The 24176-nt window shown below is 42.6% G+C and overlaps 1 protein-coding gene across 1 annotated transcript; it reads left to right on the top strand.

Moving 5' to 3' along the window:
- Positions 1-192: 192 nt before the first annotated feature.
- On the top strand, positions 193-23416 carry GOT1 (glutamic-oxaloacetic transaminase 1). The gene is made up of 9 exons (XM_012439472.2): positions 193-418; positions 9382-9563; positions 13809-13932; positions 14402-14514; positions 14788-14892; positions 16726-16876; positions 16966-17131; positions 17873-18015; positions 22594-23416. The coding sequence occupies exons 1-9, from the start codon at positions 301-303 to the stop codon at positions 22731-22733; spliced, it is 1242 nt and encodes a 413-aa protein (XP_012294895.2). The 5' UTR covers positions 193-300; the 3' UTR covers positions 22734-23416.
- The last annotated feature ends 760 nt before the right edge of the window (positions 23417-24176 follow it).

Here is a 24176-nt window from a genome sequence, read left to right on the forward strand (position 1 = left end):
CCGTAGTCCCCGCCCACGCCGCAGCCGGCGTAAATTGCATTGGTTTCATCATTCACAGCGCCGATAAGATTATTTCCTTGGATTGGCTAATAGCTTTCCCTCCCTCCTGTCTCTTGTTCGTCAGAAGCTGACGATTGGTTAATCGCGTTGCCAAGCTCTGGACGCGGCTCGACCATTGGAGGCCGCGGGCCCGCCCCCGCCGGCTAGGTGAAGGTGAGAGTCTCCTCTAGTCGCAGAGGCCAGACCTGACCTGGCAGCTCTGGGTACGCGGTGAAACCTCTCGATTCCTGCTCTCTCGATATGGCGTCTCCGTCAATCTTTGCCGAGGTTCCGCGGGCCCAGCCTGTCCTGGTCTTCAAGCTCACTGCCGACTTCCGGGAGGATCCGGACCCCCGCAAGGTCAACCTGGGAGTGGGAGGTAAGGATGCAGTGCCCTGGAGTGTGAGGGGCTCGGGAAGTGGAGCGGACCCAACGAGGGTCATGGAGACTGGGGGAGAAGCTGAGGCCCAGCGTGGCGCTGCCTAGAGAGGGCGGCGCGGGAGAGGAGGGAGGATCCACAAAGGCTTCCTAAAACCTGCCCATTTTATGGATGTGGGTGTGGAGTCCCTGGAAAGAGGCGATGTGTTCAAGGCCGCACAAACCAGGGTAGCAGCCAAGACACAAACTCAGTCTTTCTGATTTCCCATTCTGTGTTCTTTATACTATATCCTCCTAAGAAATGGGGCTGCCGGAGCTTGTAGAGAGAGGGAGAAAAATAGGAAGCCTGATAGGTTTAGGGTTCTGGTTGCTGGGAAAGGAAGCTGTGTTCTGGGTCGGTAAATATTTGAGTGACCACCGAGTATCAATCAGGTACCTTATTAAGCTTTGGTGGGAGGAGACTGAGGCTTGATTTTACCCTTAAGGATTTAAAAATCTGCTGGTGTTACACAATGCTTTGAGACAGGTTAATGCTGCCCCCGGCGTGGGAGGGGAGGCGGGTCTGGGAAGATGGTTCTGGCCCTCACAGATGTGGTAGGAATGGGTAGAGATGGTAGAAAGGAGTGGAGAGAAATACGGATAGTATAAGCTTACTTTCCACATATCCTGTCTTCATTTCTTGATTGAAGTGATTCCCATCTGGACCTTGTACAGCTCAGGGCATGTGCCTCAGTTTCCCCTTCTGATAAGAAGAAGATTTGTATTGGAGTGCCTCTTAAATTTCTTTCACCCCAACCCTCTCTGATGAATTTATTATTCCTCTCACTGTCATTTGGATGTCTGAAGCCCCACAGACACTTTCTGCATTTGGATTTTGCCATGTTCCAAAGACCAGCCAGAGACACGAAAACGGGTAGGATGAAGTCTTATGCTGGAGAACAGACTGAGAATAAAAGGTCTAGAAATTGTGGAAAGAGAAGATGGAATCATTTTGTAGCACAGTGTGACATGAAGGACGTTCAGTATCAAGTTTCTCATAGATAATGTTTTGTCTGTGCATAGCATTTGTTAAGAAAAAAAAGTCTCCACTAAGGAGTATGGGGAAGGGTAAGGAAAAATCTATTAAAAAGTGATGGTTTGTTGAAGCTAGTATGAAGCTGGGTGATGGGTACATGGGCATATGTTATATTATTCTCAGCTTTTGTATAGGTTTGAAGGTTTTCATAATAAAGCTCTTAAAATAAACCAGTACTACATAGTTTGACCCACTGAGGAAAAAGGATGTTTTTAGCAGGCAGCAGAATCAGAAATATTGAAAGATTGCCTCAAATTGAATTTGAATGGACACCATTCGATCTCTTAATTTAAATCCAGTCCAAAACCTCCCAAGTGTTTCTTTGCAGCCAGATATATACAAAGAACTAGTGTCAATCTAAATACATCTTTTTAAAACATCAGATTGGCTGGGCATGGTGGCTCAAACCTGTAATCCCAGCACTTTGGGAGGCCACGGCGGGTGGATCACCTGAAGTCAGGAGTTTGAGACCAGCCTGGCTTACATGGTGAAACCCCATCTTTACTAAAAATACAAAAATTAGCCAGGCATGGTGGTGCACACCTGTAGTCCCACCTACTCTGGAGGCTGAGGCAGGAGAATCACTTGAACCTGGGAGGCGGTGGTTGCAGTGAGCCAAGATCGCGTCATTGCACTCCATCCTGGGTGACAGAGTGAGACTCAGTCTCAAGAAAAAAAGAAAAAAAAAAAAACACAAAAAACATGTCAGATTTAATTAACTCAATTACCTTTGAACTATCTTACAGAGTTTCTGTGAGGATTAAGTACATTTGAAGTGTTTAGAGCTGTGTCTGGCACATAAGTAGGATTTATATAAGTGTTAGCCATTAGTGTCGTTGTTTTGACATTTCTTGGAGTCATTCTCATAAAAGATGTTGAATAAAAATTTGAAGCTCAAGAACTGCAAAATGAACTAATTTATGACACTGGTTTAGAAATAAACTGCTCATGCAGAGAAAAAGCACCCTGACAGCAGAGGCCGGAAGCCATGGACTGGGGATTGGAGTCATTAGCTCAGATAGCCACCTCAGCTGTGATAGTGGCTTTTTCTGTTTTCCAGGAACTCCAGCTCCTTACCATGAGCAAATGGTTTATACATGTAATCTCATTTAATGCTCACAACTCTGGAGGGTGGTTTATTACTATTACTGTTTAGAGGCAAGGAAGCTGAAGACTGGAGAGATGAAGCAATTTGCCCTAGGTCATTTGACCATTAGGTGGTAGAGCTGGCAATCCAGGCTAGGTCTCAGGCCCCAGGGTCTCGCCCATGCCTCTATTTCAGGTGCGTTCGGGTGGTCCAGGGACAGCCAGTACACTGTAGTGGGAAGAGCCAAGAGACCTGGGTACAGGCCCAGAACTGTGGTACAGCGATGTGAACTTGGAAGGGTTATTTAACATCCCTGGGGCTCAGTCTGTTAAATGAGGAGCCAAGACCTCTCTCAAATTCTGCTCTAAGATTCTACTCTACTAAAACTCTGCTCCACAATTCACTAGCACATTCTATGACTGTAATGTAGGATAATAATTTTACTGGCCTCATCAGTTGTCTGAGGGTTAAATGAATAATTATTTGTGAAATGTCAATGAAAAGTGTTATGTATAAATGTTATTTTTGATCATCACTGTGACCCATCTTTTTGTGGATAGCAAGTGTTTGGATAAGGGTCTAAATAGAGTAGAATAAAAGATCTTCTTCTAGCTGTTATATGTCGCAACCTGATTTATACACATCCCCAAATATACCCTTTGTGAAGAAAATGTAGTTAATCATTGACCTTAGGGAGGATACTTTTTCCCCCAAGTTAAGAAAAATCCTATGGAGGTTATCTAGTTAATGTTCTGGTGATTTTGGACATGTTTAGAATAAACTGCAGCTGTAATCTCAGATAGTTCCTACTTGCAGCTAGTTTCCCCAGAGGTTTTCTTCTTGCTGTGATGATTTAGATAATTTCCTTATAGGTAAACAGGGGAGAGTATCACATTTTCCACTGCTAAGCACAATGCTTTCTAAGTTGATCATTTTAGTGCTTCTCAAAGCTTCAAACTGAAGTGGCTTTAAGGACATGGGGGATGGATCCAACCTGATGCAACCTGTAGCAAGAAGTTTCTTCAAAGACTCCAGTCCATTTTTTCATGTGAGCCTAGTTTTCTTTTGGCCCAGATAAACTCTGTTAGCGCTAATATTTGTTGTTGTTTTCAACATGGTTTGCTAGCATCTTCAAATAAAATAATTGGAAAGATACACTTTATCAGGTGTTTCTGAGTACCCCTGGCCGTCTCCCCAGTATCCTAGTTAAGCTCTTAAGTGGGGATGGGTGAGGGAAGTGGAGATCTTAGGAGGAAGATGAGGGTGATGGTTTGACCATTTAAATTTCTGTGTTCTTTCTTCCTTTCCTTCTGCAAAGCAAGACTGTGGGGCCCACCTGTAGACTGTGTGTGACTCCCGTAGAAGGGCTTGTACCCAGGAAGAAGAGTAGTGCCTCATGGAGCTGGGGAGCATGCTGATAAAAAGGCAGTCCCGGGGCCTGCTTTAATTCAGGCTTTCTCTAGACATCTCTTGCTTTTAAAAAAGCACATGGATCTGTGAACTTAATAGTTAACAAGCCTAGCTCTTCTTATCTTTGTGATTTTGGGCAAATGATTTGACTTTTCTGGCCACAGTGGTCAGATCCTTAAAATAGACATCACAATGTCTATTTTGTGGGTTGTTATACAAATTAAATGAGAGTAAAGAAATGTATTTAGCGCAGTACCTTATATGTACAAAGTATTTAGTAAATACTTGTTGTTATCACTATGGCCTCAGGTTCTGTCAATGTCTTTCTCTATGCCACAGACCCCATGTCTGAATGCCAGGCCTGTAGTGAGCACATCCTCCAGCTCCCTCAAATTTAGCATGTTCAAAGCACAACTCATCGTTTCCACCTTCCCCTTGATCTTTTCTTTTCATTTCTCTTGTGTTCTAGATCTTGGTTGACCCCACCACCACCACCCACTCGTTATCCAGACTTGAGGGAGACCTTGGAGTCATCAGCAACCCTTTCCCCAATCCCCTGTCTATGTGGTCAATAGGTTCTGTCTTTTCTACCTCAAATCTATTTCCAGTGGCACCCCTTTTCTTTATCCCTGCTGCCATTGCCTGAATTCAAGGCTTCATTATTTCCCTTCTGGAATATTGCAGTAGCCTTCTACTGCTTCTACTTTTAGTTACTCACCCTTCTTAACTACTACCTTTGTACTTCTCTCCAGTTTATTTTCTGTGCTGTCACTCAGATGATCCTGCTAAAATGTGCAGCCCTTCATGTCACTGTGTTGCTGAAATGCTTTCAGTGGTTACCCATTGAAACTGAAGTTCCTTAGAAGAGACTCCAGGATTCTTTTAGCCACTCCCTGCTAATCCTTAAGGAATTCCACATCAGAGCCATGAAAATGCAGATTCTCAAAGATGTCATGCTCCCCAGGCCTCTGGGGCCTTGCACAGGTATGCCCTCTGGCATGTCCTTCTTTTCTTGTTTGCCTTTTAAACTCTTATTCATCTTTCATACTTCATCCTCTGTAAAATCTTCCCTGACCCTTCAAAGTAGAATTAAAGGCTCTTTCTATTTTTTATGTTTCTTGGAGGGCAGATGGGATCTTATTTTATCAATCTCTGTAGCTTCTACTAGCCAGTGCCTGCCTCATGGTAAGAACTAGTAAGTACTTGTTTCATGAGTGAGTGAATGAAAGAATGAATGAGAAACTCAAGGGTCCAACAAACAGGCATAAAAATTCTTAGGGAGAGCAGGAATAGTGGTTGTTGATAATGCATGACGTCACTGCTCCAGTCACCCAAGAGGAATCTGGTTCTGCTTTACTAGGTCAGTTAGGAGAGGCATTGGGAACAAATCTGGAACTCAACCTAAGATAAACTGGGCAGTGGAGAAGGAAGGGGAGTTGTAAATTGGCCAGTTTTTTTTTTAGTCACAGTATAGGCACAATGCCTCTCCTATCATCCCCAACCCAAGTAGTAGTATAGGATTTTTTAGAGTTTCATAGAGTATTTAGTAGTGGTAAGAATAGCAGTATTTCAGTCTTTTCTTTCTCTTTCATATTTTATTTATTTATAACACATTATTTATGAAGATATATTATCTTAAATATAAACACATAGCCTAATAATATTATAGAATAGATATAACACCCAGACACAGAACTGAAACATAACAGAACTGGTTTTTCTATAAGCATCCAAGTTTTTCTACATCTAAATAGTATCCTTTGTAGGTAGTTCATATATGCTTTTCTTGTTCAAAGATTTCTGGAAGCCTCTTTTCGACTGGCCGTGGAAGTATGTAGGACCCACACAAAAGACCATTTTTAAAAATAATTGTTCTCCTTGAGTTTTACTCAGTTTATTCACTCACTCTCTTCAATGGAGATGACGCAAATACTATTTCTGAAAAATAAACTGACTTTCAAAAGACAAAGATTTGTTGCTACCGAGGATATTCAAAATAAAGAGATGTTGCCTCTAAAAACAATTCCAAAAGAAGTTTCAAGAATATTTTGAACAATGGTAGCATTGTGACCATAGATAGTTTGATGTGCTTTAGGGACAAATCTTACTTGAAAGTAGTTATTTTGGTACATTTTTAGAAAAACCAGACCAAACCCCAGTTGGCAAAGGCGGCTTTTTGAACTTGTTGAGAAGTTTGGTGGACTAAGGAGTATACTATGAATGGCATGGAGAGTATTGTGAGTTTGGCCAGGCGTGGTGGGTCACGCCTGTAATCCCAGCACTTTGGAAGTCTGAGGCTGGAGGATTACTTCAGCCCAGGAGTTTGAGACCAGCCTAGGCAACAAAGTGAGGCCCTGTCTCTATAAAAAAAAAAAAAATATATATATATTAGCTTGTCATGGTGGTAAATGACTCAGCTACATGGGAAGCTGAGGCAAGAGGATTGCTTGAGCCCAGGAGGTTGAAGCTGCAGTGAGCTGTGTTCATGCCACTGCACTCTAGCCTGGGCAACAGAGTGAGACCCTGTCTCAAAAAAAAAAGAAAAAAATACTGTGAGTTAGATTCACCAGAGCCAGAGGGTAGACTATGAGTGGTGTGAGAGTATTGTTTGATTCATCTACCCAGAGGCATTTGGTTTGTGGCTCTGTCAGTCTGTAGCTGTCCACATTTCTGTTACTAGCTTGACATGTTTCTCAGATTTGCAGATGATACTTTCCTGGAGGGTAGAGTTAGCTGATAGAAGACAGACACAAGATTCAAAATGATCTTATAAAATCTTTTATTTGCTGTATATCCTGCGACCTAATAAATTAACATTTAGATATTTTTCCTAAGAAAACACTCATGAATATGCATAATATGAGCATTTATCACAATGTTTATAATAGCAAATAATTTAAAACAATGCAGTTAATAAATTATATATAAAAAGAAAAATCTAACCACTAAAATGATGTTGTAAATGGCTGATATGTATGAATAATACCCAGTTGCCTTCATAATAAGAGAAATGCAAATCAAAACTACTTGATGTATTATCATATTGGCAAAAATTCACTCAGTGGGCAAGGCTGTGTGGAAACAAACACTCTTATACAGTGCTGGTGGGAATGTAAATTGATATAATTCCTATATCAATTCAATTTGGAAATATTTGTCAAAACTACAAAAATACATATGTCTTAGCCCACTCTTTTGTTTTCCACCCAGCATCTTACAGATATATTTACATACATGTGAGATGATGTATATACAGGGTTGTTCACTGAAGTATTGTTTTGATAGCCAAAGATTGTAAACAACTCAAATGTCCGTCAACAGGAGACTGGCAAAGTAAAATATGGTACATTCATCAGTTAAGCAGCTGTAAAAAACAACACAGACTCTCTATGCACAAATGTAAAATGATCTTCAAGTGGAAAAAGCAAGGAACACAAAACAGTGAATGGTATGTTTTATGCTACCTTTTGTGTAAAAGGGCATATGTAAGAAGCTGTGGTTGCTTGTGTAGGCATAGGGAAATGCTGGAAGGATATGTAAGAAACTAACAGTTGTTATTTATGGAGAGGGATTTGGGAACTAGTTAGATAGAGGATAAGAATGGTATAGGGACATGCAAACACGGCACCTATTAGAAGAATAGTTAATGATGATGATAAATTCACAATATATATTTAAATGGAAAAAAGCGTGTTGAAATTCTATATACAGTATGATCCATATTTTATAAAAGAATATGCCTATCAAAAATAAAGCTTAGAAGGTTGTACACCAAAATTTTTATACTGCTTGTCTCTGAGTACTGGGATTGCATGTTATGTTATGTTAGTTCTCACACTGCTATAAAGAATACCTGAGACTGGGTAATTTATGAAGAAAAGAGGTTTAATGAACTCATGGTTCCACAGGCTGTATAAGGAGGCCTCAGGAAACTTAAAATTATGGAAGAGGGGCGAAGGGGAAGCAAGCACCTTTACACGGCGATTGAGAAGAGAGAGCAAAGGGGGAGGTGCTACACACTTTTAAACAACCAGATGTAGTGAGAATTCACTCACTGTCACAAGAACAGCAAGGGAGAAATCCCCACCATGGTCCATCGACATGAGATTTGGGTGGGCACACAGAGCCAAACCCCTATCATTCCACCCCTGGCCTCGCACCCAAATCTCATGTCCTTCTCACATTTCAAAACATAATCGCATGTTAATTATAATGTTGATTTTTTTTTTTTAACCTTCTGGGCTTTTCCCAATTTTCTACAATCAACATGTTGTTCAGTAAACAATAACAACCACCCTAAAATGTGATTTTTTTTTTTTTAAGTCAGGGAGTGATGTTGGGCAGAAATCAAGAAAATAAAAATCAGAATCATTCTAAAATTTTGTTTCCTTTCAAAATCACTTGTGTATAGGATTATTGAGGACCTAAACATTCGAGCAGAAAGGCAAATGACCCCTGCCAGGAATCCTACTTGGAGAGATTATTGGCATAGGTACAAGGCTAAAGCAGCTGCCGTGTAAAGCTCTAATCCGAACATAATCACAGAATAGTGTAGGGAAAAAAAATTGGTGATGGATAACTCAGAATGACCTAAAAATACTTGTAGGGGAAGACAGAATGCTCAGAGGTTTACCGTAGAGCAAGGTTAAATATTGTGAAATAGATCAATTTAGATCAATGAAATCATAAGGCAGATGAAGTGGGATGAAGTTAGAAGGGTAAACACTGGCTGAGGTCAAAATACAGAGAGAGGATAAAGATGTGTTTAAGTGGGTCGTTGGGTGATTGTGTCACCGATTGTTGAAATCTTCAGTCACAGGGCATTTGCTTACTATTCATCTTATTTCTGCTCTTCTAGGATAAGAGGAGTGGTAGGCCTCCTTCCACTCCTTTTCCATGTTTGTGTTTAAGGTGCCAAGTTCATGTGGAAGTAGCACCTAGGCTTTTTCTGGAAGTCTCTTGGGGAGATGCAGAAGGAAGAAGACTGCTGGGCCAATGGCCTAGAGACCAGACCTCAGTGCCCTAGCAATATTGACATGACATTTGCAAGATGCTTTTTACTTTGCAGAGTGCTTTTCTATGTGCTCTCTCATGTGACCAGGCTCTGTGATGTCCCAGTTTTATTTCAGCATTCTCCTTTTTGGAGGTCACATAGTTAAGAGCCGTAAGTTCCACGAGGATGGAGACCACATCTGTCTTTCTGTTTGCCCAGCACCTAGCCCAGTGCTTGGCTCAAATTAGGTACTCAATAAGTGAACAAACTTTTCTCCAATTTCTTTCACTATTCTGTTTTGACTGGAAGGTGGTAGGATTCTCCCAGTTCACAGTTACAGACTCTTTACTTGGACACAGCCTGAGCCTCCTCTATGTTTAACCCTTTTCCATTCTCCAGCGTATCGCACAGAAGAATGCCAGCCCTGGGTTTTGCCAGTAGTGAGGAAAGTGGAGCAGAAGATTGCTAATGACAATAGCCTAAACCACGAGTATCTGCCAATCCTGGGCCTGCCCGAGTTCCGGAGCTGTGCTTCTCGTCTTGCCCTTGGGGATGACAGTCCAGCTTTGAAGGAGAAGCGGGTAAGTTTTGGGTGAGGATGTATTTTCTCTTTAGAAATGGAAGGTAAAAGAGGTTGAGAATACAGTTTGTTTAAAGTGTTATGTCTATTGAACTGCCAATGAATAAGGGTTTCAGTAGTGTGAGTTCAGGAACGTGATAGTGCAGATAATGTGGCCATGTACCAAGCACAGCCTCTTTTCTTGTTCAGTTTTGCTCAATAGATCATCAGATTTTAGCTACTGCATTTAAAGCCATCAGTGGAGATGCCAAGTAGAGAGAACTTAATGGAATGATAAAAAGACCAGGGTTCTAGATCCAACTCTGCCACTACTTTTGATCATCGGCAAGTCATTTAGCCCTCTGGCCTCACATATACATGTTAGAGAAAGACCACATAGTGCGAGCCTGTGATCCCATAAGGAGCACTTGGATAGGGAGTTGTTTAAGGGGCCTCTGAGTCCCCTGAAATTATATGCAGAATTTTGTGTGTACTTATTTCTGGGGAGAAGGTGCATAGCTTTTTATCAGATTTTCGAAAGGTGTCTGTGGCCCCCAAGGGTTCAGGAGCCACTAGTAGATGCTGTCTGAAGTCCCTGCCAGTTCTAATATTCTTTAATACTTCTACTGTTGATCTCAGCATCTATCATTTAAGTGCTTCCTGGTATATATTCTAGTGTAACTAGAGACACATGAAGGAGGAACACATTTGGAAGTAGTCACAGCGAGATAGGCTGTGTGTGGCAGGAAGTGGTATGCAACAGATTCTCAGTGTTGTAGGAATTCAGAGGGGAGGGATACCTGTGAGGGCTGGAGATGGCACTTGAGCTGAACCTGAGAGAATGTGTGAATGAGGTCGGGACACTGGTTCTCAACTCTGGCTATATGTTAGTATTACTTGAGGAGTTTTTAAAAACAGTGTGTGACTGGACCCCGTGAACCCCATGCTAGGTCAGTTAAGTCAGAATTTGGAGGGCATCACCCTTCTCCCCTCTCTATCACTCCCTTTCTTCTCCCCCATGGGCATATTTTTTAAACGCTCCCCAGGTGTTTCCAAAGTATAGCCAGGTTTGAGAATCACAAAATACGGAAGAGGGGCAAGAGGAAGCATATCCATTTTGAGTGGTAGGAGTGCAGGGACAGAGGTAAGAGCTAAGCATGTCTAGGTTGTAAAGAGACCTACCTGATTAGAGCTGGGAACATGTTGGACAGGTTGGCAGCCAGGGCAGAAGCCAACTGAAGGTTTGAGCAGAGGAGTTACCTAATAAAAGTGTTGGTTGAAGGATAAGCCTGATTGGGTGGGTGGGAAAGGGAAGAGCTCAGGTATTTGCACTAGTCCAGTTGGGAATGGTGCAGTTTAAATCAGTGGCCCTTATTGTTCCCCCTGGTCAGTGCTGTGTTGTAGCCTGCAGTTCATGCATTGAGGGGACCGCATCTTGGAGTCATCTGATTTATTCGCCACATGCTGTGTCCGGTAGGTTTTTCTTTTGTATATCATGTTACCCAGATGCCCTGATAATCAGAATGGCAGAGTACAATGAAGGTTGCCCACACATACATTTGTACATGTACTAAAAAGCAGAGAAGGCCCTGGTGAAGGTCTTGGGACTCAGGTCCATGATTAGGCAAGTAATGAATTTGATTAAGATTTTGTCTGGATTGGAATGAGAGACTATGTAGAATGAATTTGCTTTCTGTAGTGGGAGAGAAAGGGTAGAGTTAAAAGTTGAGCACAGGAAATGAAAAATTATGCCTGGGAATGTTTCCACTGGTATCTGTATGCATCTGTCATGTTTCCAGAAGTTAAAACCACGTTCAAGGGAAGTCTTGCTCATTTGCTTAGGAAGTATTAGCACTCGAGAGTGACTTAGATATCTGAAATGTGAAGTCATGTATGAAATTGACATTCAACTTAGCTGGATAACAAATCCATAAAAAACAAATGCATGTTTGTGTTGTATCATCTTGGTAGCAATTTGCATAAAGAATTCAGGTAGACCACATGTGGGGCCAAAACTTAAAGTAATAGCAAGGTATCAGTGCTCAGTGAGGGTCACTGTAAAGAACAGAGAAGTTAGCACAGCAAATCTGGCATACACTGACCATTTTCACCCCAGTGCACTGCCTTTGCTTCTCTCTATAATGTACAGCTGTGTTTAGTTGTGCATCTCCTTGAATGTCAACTTTGCTTATGTTTCACATTTCAGATAATATTCTTTCACAGATGCTCACCCGTATATATACAAATAGAACATTGGTGAATAATAGTGGCGATAATTGGTATCATTGCCTTGTTCCTGGCTTAAATGGGATTTCTGCTGTTTTTTTTGTGAGATGGAGTCTTGCTCTGTCACCCAGGCTGTAGTACAGCGGAACAATCTCGTTCATGGCATCCTCCGCCGCCAGGGTTCAGGCGATTCTCCTGCCTCAGACTCCTGAGCAGCTGGGACTATAGGCGTGTGCCACCACACCTGGCTAGTTATTTTGTATTTTAGTAGAGACAGGGTTTCACCATGTTGGCCAGGATGATCTCCATCTCCTGCCCTCATGATCCGCCCGCCTTGGGCTCCCAAAGTGCTGGGATTACAGGCGTGAGCCACCGTGCCTGGCTGATTCATTGTTTTTAAACAGACTATGGGTTAAATGAATTTTTTCAGTCATTTTCAGGAAGTATCCATTGTTTCCTATTTTACTAAGCATTTATCTCAGGAATAGCTAAGCTTTTCTTATCAGGTGTGATGATCATTCTCTATGTAGCAGCTTGACAAATTTTATATCTTTTATAATCCATTCTTGGGATGACTCTCAATCAAGGTAGTAATTTTAATGTACTGCTGGATTAATACTGTTCATTAATGTTTACTTGGGAAGTTAGTAAACATTTGTTTAGGGAGTTTTGGCACTTGAGAGTGGCTTAGATATCAAGATACTTGAATGAGCTAGGTCTCTCATTCTGCTTTTTTCCCTTTTGTTGTCTTTTAGCATCAATGTTATGTTAGGTTCTTAAAAAGATTTAGGAAGCTTTTCTTCTCTAAGAAAGAGTTTTAAAACCTTCTTATTATAGAAAATTTCAAATCTATGTGAAAGTAGAGAAAACAGTATGAAGATTGAATCCCTATATATCCATCACCTAGCTTCAACAAGTATCTGAATATGGTCAATCCTGTATATTTCCCTCTACCCACTCCCAGCCTCCCTGCCCTCTATCAAAGCTGGATTATTTTATAGTAAATCCCAGACATCTAAATAGGTGTTTTAAATTTTGTAAAATTGTATGACTAATACATGAATACATTCATCTTATTTTTGAAAAAACAACTCATAGGTTAGGCCAAAGTCCCTTTCGACCACTATTTCTATATCCTTGGATCCCTTCCCAGAGGTTGCCACTGTTAGGAGATTGGTGTTTGTCCCTCCTTGTATTTATTCATTTATTTGAGACAGAGTCTTACTCTGTCACCCAGGCTGGAAGGCAGTGGTGAAATCTCGGCTCACTGCAACCTCCACCTCCCAGGTTCAAATGATTCTCATGCCTCAGCCTCCTGAGTAGCTGGGATTACAGGTGTGTGCCACCATGCCTGGCTAATTTTTTGCAGAATCGCTTGAACCTGGGAGGTGGAGGTTGCAGTGAGCTGAGACCACACCACTGCACTCCAGCCTGGGCAACAGAGCGAGACTCCATCTCAAAAAAAAAAAAAAAAATGAGAGGAAGCCAAGGAGAGGAAGGAAGGTAGTATTTGTGCATCACCTCTGTTTTGTTAGATCATACTTCTAAGGATGAATAAGCCTGAATTCTAGAGATGAGTAACACAGATTGATGTCAGTGACAAGTTAGGAACACTGTTTTAGAGACTTATGCTAGAGGGAAAGTCATCTTAAGATGGGTGCTGAAGAGATGGGTTTGCCTTTTAAGGCATGTGCGCGCACACACGCACTAATGTGGCCTCATTGTGTCCTCTACGTCTGTGTTCAGAAGGGAAGCTCCCTCTAGCGTCAGACCTCCTGGTTTGAAGACCAGTGCTCCGGCTCAGTAGCTGGTAACTTTGAGCAAGGTTCTTCACCTCTCTCAGTCTTGGTTTCCTCAGTTGTAAACATGGACAAACCATAGTACCTTTTTCACGTAGTTGCTTTAAGGTTTTGATGAGATAATACAATTAAAGGGCTTAGCACAGAGCACACACAAAGTAAGTGTTCGTTATTACCTCATTTTTGCAAATATTATCTGGCCTCACCATTATCAGCCTGTGACCCTATTTCTTCTCTTTCAGGTAGGTGGCGTGCAGGGTTTGGGGGGAACGGGTGCGCTTCGGATTGGAGCCGAGTTCTTAGCGCGATGGTACAATGGAACAAACAACAAGGACACGCCCATCTATGTGTCCTCACCAACCTGGGGTGAGTCTTTTTGCTGAAGTGAGAGGAAGAACAGAAACCAGAGAGAATTATCCTCATGACTCTCCCTGGTTACCCAGAAAATGTAATCCAGCCCTGGAACAACTGGCCTTTGGGAATGGCTTGAACAGTGTTTATGGCAGTGCATGAGAAACCTGCTCAAAATCAAATTAAGAATATTCTTTCTGAAGAGTCTTGGTAGACTTGTATCTCCCAAGGCTATGTTGAAACTCCCCAGAGGAGGCATAGAATGTAGATGCAGGAAGTATCATTGTAGTAGGATACAAGTCTGGCATTAATGTGACTGGTTGAATTTGTTCTTGGTTACAATCATTCTGCATCTTAACCCTCAGCCTTGATAATGCCCAATGACATTGAGCCTGGGAGGGCCCTGAAAGCTGCCTTGCCTCCTTTCCACTCGTGCCTCCTGGTGTTTGTAAAAGTGCTTAACTTTTTACTCCTTTGCTTGCAGAGAATCACAATGCTGTATTTTCTGCTGCTGGTTTTAAAGACATTCGGTCCTATCACTACTGGGATGCAGAGAAGAGAGGACTGGACCTCCAGGGCTTCTTGAATGATCTGGAGGTGGGTGCTTTAGAGGAAAAAGTAAAGAGAATTGCATGGTGTCAGGAACAGCAGGCAAAGTCTTTGGACCAGTTGCTAAGTGAGAGTCTGAGACACCTTCCCCACACCAGATGGTGGTTTCTGACATAGCATGTAAGAGAAAGGGCACAAAGGAGACATGAAAGAGTGATATGAATATGGTTGCCCTTTGTCGCCCATCACTGACTGGTCTGCTGCTGACTGTGTCTCCCAATATTATCAGTGTCAGAGCTGACATAGCTTCCTTCTCCTCAGAATGCTCCTGAGTTCTCCATCTTTGTTCTCCATGCCTGTGCACACAACCCAACTGGGACCGACCCAACTCCGGAGCAGTGGAAGCAGATTGCTTCTGTCATGAAGGTAACTGCCCCTTCAGAGTATCTCTTAAAAAATAGTGTGTATTCTTATTTAATATATTCAGAAGGAATACCTGTTTGTTGTTTGCTGAGGAATTTGGAAAATGGAGAAAAGTCCAAAGAAGAAAATAAATATTAACTGGAAAGTTTATTACCTAAAGAAAGACAGTGTTAATGTTTTAGTAGATAAAATATCATACTTTGTGTGTGTGTGTGTGTGTGTGTGTGTTTTGTGCATATGTTTTATGTTTTACAAAGATGAAATCATTTTGTCTTTACTGTTTTTGTAACAATTTATTTTTCATTTGTACTTCTTTATATACATGTCATTGAATATTTTGCAACATCATTTTTTGTAGCTATATTATATTCCTTTCATAGATCTGTCATATTAGGGATTGGATAAATCATCTGATGAATATTTAGGTTTACTTCAGATTGCTTGATCTGATGAACAATTATGTAACAAAACTTATTTTTATCATTTCTTTGGTGTAACTTTCTAGATGGGAATTCCTAGCGGAAAGTGTGTGTATTCTTCATTAATGAGGCACTATGGGAATATAGTAGTGAACAGAGCAGATGCAGTCCCTACCCTCAGAGACAGACAGGCTGTTTGGGGAGATGGACTAATACTAAGGCAGCTGCGATACTGTAAGATAGCTGTGTTGACGGCGTTATGTGGGGCAGCATAGCCCAGACTTTGGGCAGTGTACATGTAGGGGTTGGCAGGGGGAGTGGCAGGAGCCTTCCTGGAAGAAGTGGTTTCCATGTTGAGTCCTGTAGGATGGGGAGGAGTTAAAGTATCAACAGACAGGTTGGCAGGGAAGGGATGTGCTCTGCAGGGGCAGAGCATGGTCAGAAGCCCCAGGCAGAGATCATGGGGAGTGTGAGTGATGAGGCTAGAGTGAATAGGGGCAGACCCTGCGCTGAGGCTTGGACTTTATTCTCAGGGCAGTGGAAAGCCACTGAAATCTTGGATTTGGGAGTGACATGATCGGATGTGCATGGTCTTAAGGTCACCCTGATATCATAGCAAGGAATGGATAAGAGAGAGGTAAGACTAGACAGGCTGTGGGAGCGGTTAGGAGGCTGTTGCCATAGTCCAGGTAGAAATTGATAGTGATGACCTGGAGGAAGTAGGTGGCATTGGGGACAGTGAGATGCAAAAGGATTTGGGAGCTTTGAAGAGACAGACTGATAGGACTTGGGGCATACCAGGATGTGGGTGATAAGCTGCAGAGGTAGGAGTCCAGATACCCCCCAATCCCACCCATTCAGGATACACCCAAGAGATGAGAATCAATGTACAACCAAAGGCTTGGACAGTTCCGAGGAGGGAAGTGATGTCCACTCAGAGAGAGCCCAGCAGTAGAAGCAGGTTCCCTGTGGAGAGCTCTTTGAGGAGATGAGTGACAAGAATAGAGGCTACTCTTTGTTCCCTTCCTCTTGAGTACCTAATAGAATAGCCCTGAGGTTGTGAGGAGCCCTGGGGATACCAAGCCTACACTTGACTAAGGTTCTCACACCAGGAATTCAAGGAGGAGAATCCACCAGCATAGAACATTGCCTCCTTGCGTCAGAAGTAAACCCTGTTAGCAAAGCTGAATCAGGACACTCTAGGACAATGGACTTTTAAAAAGTAAAGTTTACAGCAAAGGTTGTTGGTTGTAGAGAGAAACAGATGTAAAGTGGTGTTTGGGTGCATATAGTCAAGAAATAGGAGAAATGGACAGCGTTTGAAATTCCCTCCAGGCATCAGCTGGGGAAGTAAGGCCGGTGTCTGAGGTTGGTGCCAGAAGGATTTCCTGCCCTGACTCACTTTCCTTCCTCGCAGCACCGGTTTCTGTTCCCCTTCTTTGACTCAGCCTATCAGGGCTTCGCATCTGGAAACCTAGAGAGAGATGCCTGGGCCATTCGCTATTTTGTGTCTGAAGGCTTCGAGCTCTTCTGTGCCCAGTCCTTCTCCAAGAACTTCGGGCTCTACAGTGAGTGCTCTCCTGAGGAGTTTCAGCCCCACCTCCCCACATCACTCCCTGCTTCGGCAGCCATAGCTGATTCTGGTCCCTCTCTTTAGATGAGCGCGTCGGGAATCTGACTGTGGTTGGAAAAGATCCTGAGAGTGTCCTGCGAGTCCTTTCCCAGATGGAGAAGATTGTGCGGGTTACTTGGTCCAATCCCCCCGCCCAGGGAGCACGAATTGTAGCCTGTACCCTCTCTAACCCTGAGCTCTTTAAGGAATGGTAAGAGGCTCCCAGCCTGGTGGGCCGGGGATTGGGGAGTGCAGAACGGTAATTGTCCCAGTACATTTAACTGGGTCTCTTCCTTTCATTTTGGCAGAAGCAGGATAAAATTACTTTAACTTCTTTGACTCTCAGATATTTGTAAAACAGGGATTGATACCTACCTCACATGTGCATAACACAACACTGGGAACAGAGGAGGGGGCACTTGGTGAATGGTAGTTTTCCCCGATTTCCCCTCCATCCAGTCTTCCTCTCCATAAAGTTGGAAAACCTAGGAAGGTATTCCCAACAGAATAGAATATCCAATGTCAAGGCAGTTTAACAGTTTGGGAGCTCTTGGTTTTTATCCGTAATTTACATACATTTTATCTTATTTTAGAACGGAGTTATTTTTATATAATTGCTAAATCTGCAATCTCTATTTAATAAGACCTGATACAACATATTACCCTATTAATATCTATATCAGCACCTTGATGAAGCCTGAGTTGAAACATGAGTGTATTATAGCCAGTATACCCAAGACTAGCACTAAACTCCACTAGTAATACAGTCTTTTCCTTCTGCCTCCTCAGTCTCTGGTATGTTCATCCACCCATCCAGACATCAACACACCGTAATAGGCAGGTTGTGATCCCATTGTCAGCTATAGTTTAAATTATGTTTTTTAAACCTATGTGTTTTCGGGTACTATCTTTCCTGTCTGGATTGGTATTTACGTTGCTGTCCATGCTTTAGGACAGGTAATGTGAAGATAATGGCTGACCGGATTCTGACCATGAGATCTGAACTCAGGGCACGACTAGAAGCCCTCAAAACCCCTGGGACCTGGAACCACATCACTGAGCAAATTGGCATGTTCAGCTTCACCGGGTTGAACCGTAAGTACCCCCATGCCCCCTACTTCCAGTGCATGTGTGCGTGTAGACACACAACATTCCTTTCAGTTGCTGGCCTTGAGCTCACCTTCATGGCCTTTGCCTAACTAGGCAGCCATTGCTTTGGACCAGGACAAGTTAGGTTTTCTTAGGGTATCCCACCAGCTCATAAACTCTTTGGGTCTCAGAAGAGTATTGTTGTGGTCTGTCCTGCTGACCCACAGCCAAGATATTCCCATTTTTGTGGGCTGGGAAGTGGCTCAGAGCCAGCTAGGAGGTAACAGGATTGGTAGCTGGGAACCTTAATTTATGAAAAGTTCTATAAATGCTCAGGTATATTTTGGCTTTGCCTTAATCCTGAATATAAATATGTATGATTATTCAGAGATCTGATTTCTTAACAGATCTTTCCTATTTCTAGGTATTATCCTGAAAAAGAGGTTACAAAGTTATCTCTGCATTTCATAAACAAGAACCTAGATTGGTGGTTGGAATTAAAAGCTGATTGAAAATCTAGTAGGCGGTCATACATGATCTTGGTCAGTTGTCAGTAGGGCATATCTGCCATCTACATCCCATCTGATGACAGAAGAGTCATTTCTTTTTTTTTTTAATTTTTGAGATGGAGTCTCACTCTGTTGCCCAGGCTGGAGTGCAGTGGTGTGATCTCGACTCACTGAAACCTCCGCCTCCTGGGTTCAGGCGATTCTCCTGCCTCAGCCTCCCGAGTTGCTGCGTTTACAGGAGTCATTTCTTTGGAATGTCATTCTACAGGAATTACTTACTGTAATTCCCTCAGTGCAGATTTGGCCACTCACCTTTGTGTCCCAGTGACTCTGGGGGAGATATGTGGCTGGGTTGGTTTGTAGGTAGAACATCAGAGGCCTCGGGGAGGTATTGAACTGGGGCCATCACAGTGCCAGTGTGAAGTGGGTTCAGAAAAAGCCAAAGGAAATAAATATAAATGAGAGTTAATAGAGATTGTATTGTGGTCCCCTCAAAATACTTTGGAGTAAAATGAGGCTACCTAAGATAGGAAAGAAATAGCTAAGTTAGCTGTAGGTATCCTCTTGACTGTGGAATGGAGAATTAGTTCACTCACAATTATGAAAAGATAAGGTGTAACAGAAATATTAATAGTCTTTAGTAGTAATATTCTAAAAGTTCACAATATGGGAATGTCTCCCTATAAAATATCCATATCTTCCCCTTATCCACAGGAGGAAATTAGTTTTATTAATATTATGAATTGGAAAAATGAGAATAGAACTGTGCTTATAACATAAAAGTTGTATTTTTAGCACTTGACATCATTTGCTCTTATTAAAAACAGGAGTTTTAGTTTTGTTTTCCTCCCAACTTTTTTCTTTTTGAGACAGAGTCTTGCTCTGTTGCTCAGGCTGGAGTGCAGTGGCACAATCTTGGCTCACTGCAACCTCTGCCTCCTGGATGCAAGCATTTCTTCTGCTTCAGCCTCTCAAGTAGCTGGGGGGCTACAGGCATGAGCCACCACAGCTGGCTAATTTTTGTATTTTTAGTAGAGACAGGATTTTGCCTTGTTGGCCAGGCTGGTCTTGAACTCCTGACCTCAAGTGATCCACCTGCCTTAGCCTCCCAAAGTGCCGGGATTATAGGCGTAAGCCACCGCACCTGGCCTTTTTTTTTTTAAGACAGGATCTTGCTCTGTCACCCAAAGTGGAGTGCAGTGGTGCAGTCTGGGGTCACTGCAACCTCTGCCCCCTGGGCTCAGGTGATCCTTCAGGTGAAAGGTCAGCCTCTGAATGGCTGGGACCACAGGCATGAACCACCATGCCCGGCTAAATTGTGTAGAAATGGGGTTTCACCATGTTGCTCAGGCTGGTCTCAAACTCCTGAGCTTAAGTGATCTGCCCACCTCAGTCTCCCAAGGTGCTAGGATTACAGGTGTGAGCCACCAAAACTGGCTGGAAAAATTTTAAACATACAGAAAAGTTGGAGAAATTGTACAGTGAACCCCATATACCTGCCACCTGGTTTCTACAATTCTACATTTCAATTCTTCCTTTGTTATCTTTTCTTTGTCAGAATGGGGCTTTTAACCTGGAGTCCCTGGATGTACTTTAGGAGAACTGTGAAGCCCCTGAAATTATGTTTTAAAAATTGCATATGTGTATTTTGGCCTTACCCTAGGGAAAGAGTCCGTAACTTCTACTAGCTTTTCGAACTGTGACACTTCCCTCCTTCCAAAAAGTAGAAAGGCCTCATTTTTATTAAAACAAAACCAAAAACCAGGATAGGAGCCCTTTAATCACTGCCTCAGGGCACAGGCTTTTAGAAATAGTGGTGTACCCAGGGCTGTGTTGGCTTGAGGCTCTGTCCCCTCGGGTGACCAATTCACACAGGTAAACCACTTCTGAAGCTTGCTTTATTTGCTATTCATTTGTTTGTTTGTTTGAAGGGGTCAAAGGAAAACTTCCCGTTGGCTCTCTGAAAGTTCGTTGGAGATCAACTGACAAAAGCATATTAATAGGAGAAAAGGCATACAAATTTATTTATTTATTTTTGAGACAGTCTCACTTTGTTGCCCAGGCTGGAGTGCAGTGGCATGATCATGGCTCACTGTAGCCTTGACCTCCCAGGCCCAAGCAATCCACTCACTTCAGCCTTTCTAGTACCTGGGACCACAGGCATGTGTCATCACGCCCGGCTAATTTTTAAGATTTTTGTGTAGAGACAAGGTCTCCTTATCATGCAGTCCTCCCTTGTCAACTTCCCTAAGTACTTGGATTATAGGCATGAGCCACTGTGCCTGGCCAGCATGTAAATTTATTAACCTGCAGAGGTGTCTTACAAAGTAGAACTCAAATAAATGGCCAGATAATTGATGCTTTTATACCATCTTGGGGTTACAGAAAAATGGGAGCTTGGAGCTTGGCGAAACAGGTTATGGCAGGCAGAGAAGAGCAGGCCTGGCTAGCAAAGGTGGTCTTGTTATGTTACGTAGATAAGTCACAGGTAGCAGCCCTCACAGAAAATAGCTGGTAAAGATCTGTTCCTTGTAGACCTTTAAAGGCATCAGATTCTCAGTTAATCTCCCCTAGATCTGGACAAGGGAGGGCTTCAGAGAAAGCCTAGCTCAGAGAAAGACAGCCATGCAGATTTTCTCTACAAATACAAATCTCTCCCACAAAAGACAGCTTTGCAGGGGTACTTCTGTATGTAGGGCCTTTGAACGGCCATCTCAAAATATGTCCAAAAATATTTTGGGGTGAACTATTTTGGTTTCCTTCAAGGAGCATGTGGGCAGCACTGAGTCCAGGGTCTAGATTTTTCACTTCTGTAGAGAGGCAGTGTAGCGTTATGGTGTACAGCCAGGACTTAAAATCCTGCCTTAAAATCCCACATCCACCACTGACCAGCTGTGTGTCCTCGGAAGGCCATTTAACATCTCTAAGGCCTATCTGTAAAACGGGCACGATAAAGTTATCAGGATGAACTAAGATGCAGTGCTTAGAGCACTGCCTGGTACATAGTGTTTGCTTCTCTGATTTTGATGAGTTTATGATTATTATTTCATTTCCTCAAGCTGGTGGTATCTTAAAGGTACTGATTACTTGGGCAAAAATTCACTAAAATTCTTTTTTTGTTTGTTTGAGATAGAGTCTCATTCTGTCACCCAGGCTGGAGTGTAGTGGTGTGATCTCGGCTCACTGCAACTTCCTCCTATCGAGTTTCAAGCAATTCTCTTGCCTCAGCCTCCAGAGTAGCTGGGACCATAGGTGCACACCACCACTCCTGGCTAATTTTTGTATTTTTAGTAGAGACTGGGTCTTGCCATGTTGGCCAGGCTGGTCTTGAACTTCTGACCTCAGGTGATCCACCCACCTCGACCTCCCAAAGTGCTGGAATCACAAGCGTGAGCCAGATTCACTAAAATTCTATAAATGGATTTGCTCTAGAGACTGTTTTGTATAAAGGAAGTACAGGTGGTCTCTTCCTACTTATATGTGATGCATTTCTGCAAGCATGGAAAAACCCTACTGTATCTGAGAGAGAGTTGAGAAATGAACAGAAGTCTGATGGTGCCAGGTTGGGGATGTCTGTGTTGTTTCTCAGCTACATTGGACAAGGCCTCATTGATCAGGTGCCTCAGGCATGGGGCCTTGTCCAATGTATTGTAAAAATATAAAAAAGGGGAAGCTGCCGCGGGTGATCAGTGCAAGTCCATGTTAAGGAAGAACTAAAGGAAGCCTTTCAGAGCCAGCGTTTTATATTTCTGGAGGGTTCTTACATCTGATGGTTGTTTTTATTGATAAGGGTGTCCTGGTGGATGTAATGTATAAGGTAATCGCAGATTAAAATTTCCATCAGTAGTAGCCATATTGAATTTTCTGGGGATTTGAAGGTGAACTAATAAGAGTATTTTCCAAAGTCTAGCGAGTATATTTTTCTGCTCGTCAGTTGGACAAAATAGCACCTTTTGTTTTGCTTCTCTCTGTTAAGGGTAAAGAATGAAAGCTGAAATTGTCACATAATTGCTCAACCTCTACTGCTTTAAGGATCCCTTTTGCTCTGATTATGTCTTCTTTTGGTTTTCAACAGCCAAGCAGGTTGAGTATCTGGTCAATGAAAAGCACATCTACCTGCTACCAAGTGGTCGAATCAACATGTGTGGCTTAACCACCAAAAATCTAGATTATGTGGCCACCTCCATCCATGAAGCAGTTACCAAAATCCAGTGAAGAAAAACCACCCGTACAGTACCACCAAAGTAGTTCTCTGTCATGTGTGTTCCCTGCCTGCACAAACCTACATGTACATATCACAGATCAGAGACTCTGGCAGGACTGAAAGGCTGTTCTGGTGAGGCAGCCTCTGTTTAAACCGGCCCCACATGAAGTGAACATCCCTTGAGACGAGTTTGGACGCTGGGATTAGAGCCTTTGGAGGTCAAAGCAAATTGAGATCTTTATTTAAGAATAAAAGAGTACTTTGATCATGAGACATAGGTATCTTGTCCCCCTCGCTAAGAAGCAGTAGTGTTGTGTGTGGTGACCACATGCTTCTACGTGGTGTTTGACTCTGTACAAAGTCTGGTCCCAAAGATCAAGTCGTCTGAAGGAGCCAAAGTGCAAATGTGGGTGTTGGCTGTGGCATTAAACTCATCATCTCAACCCAGAGTGTCTGGTCTCCCTGCTCTTTCTGCATGGTTGTGTCCCTAGTCCTGCGCTTTGGTTCTTTAGGGTGACTGTGATAAGAAAGATATTTAATCATGACATGCACAGACACACAGATATTTAACAGAAACAGAAGTTTCACCAAACAGTGTTTACTTGTGCTGTGTGTAGTGCATTCTGATATTTTTGAGTCCATTCTATTGTGTTCTACTTCATCTAAAAAAATAAAATAAAAATGCTGATCAAGACCCATGGAGTTGATTTTGTGACCACTAATGAGTTGTGATCCACAGTTTAAAATGAATGCTTTAGATGGTTTTACTAGTGGCTAAAGAAAAAACTACAATGTATTCTTACAGTGTAGCTTCCTTCAGTGAACTCACCATATCATAATTCTGTGGCCATTTTGTGGGCTTGTCATTTGGAGGCCAGCCATTTCTTCATATGTTACTTTAAAAACTGGACTTCTTGGACTTGTGAGAGGGGATGACATCACTCAGGGTGGTTCTGAAACACCAGCCTGTCCCCTGCTGTCAGAGTCCCTCCTGGTTTATTGAAGCAATTAGAACCACATCAACATAGATCACAATTTCCAGAGTCCAAGGGCTGTTCCAAGCGGCCGTTTTGTAGAATTTAATGGGGCTGGATGTTACTTAAAACAAGTTGTCTATTATCTGGAGTTTTTTTAATATTTAAAGATAGTTCTTGTGATTTTAATAGGATCTGCCACGTAGATCCTATTAGGATTTGTTTGGGTTGTTATAAAATCTTGCAGTCCTGAAGGGTGGCTGGGGTCTTAGAAGTTATCAAGTCCTGCCTCTCCCCCAGTGAAATAGTCCCTCCCATATTGTCTCTGACTCAGTTTCAACTGGTGGGGTGGTGGTGGTGATGGGTTCTTTAAATACTTGGTGAGGCATCCCATTCTGCTGGTGGAGCCTCTTAATTAAAAAAAGAGGCTCGTTTATCTTTAACTCATGGTAAAAGTTTGTCTATATTGAACCAGAATTT

This window comes from Aotus nancymaae, unplaced genomic scaffold, assembly GCF_030222135.1.
Source record: "Aotus nancymaae isolate 86718 unplaced genomic scaffold, 86718_ANA_hifiasm-v0.15.2.pri h1tg000010l, whole genome shotgun sequence".
Taxonomy (NCBI): Eukaryota; Metazoa; Chordata; class Mammalia; order Primates; family Aotidae; genus Aotus; species Aotus nancymaae.

What these genes read in the sequence shown, in the direction of transcription:
- GOT1 (XM_012439472.2), top strand. Translation starts at nt 301, where the DNA reads ATGGCGTCTCCGTCAATCTTTGCCGAGGTTCCGCGGGCCCAGCCTGTC. An exon ending in GGTCAACCTGGGAGTGGGAG is followed by an intron (nt 419 to 9,381) that starts GTAAGGATGCAG and finishes TCCATTCTCCAG; the next exon opens with CGTATCGCACAGAAGAATGC. An exon ending in CCTGAGCTCTTTAAGGAATG is followed by an intron (nt 17,132 to 17,872) that starts GTAAGAGGCTCC and finishes TCCATGCTTTAG; the next exon opens with GACAGGTAATGTGAAGATAA.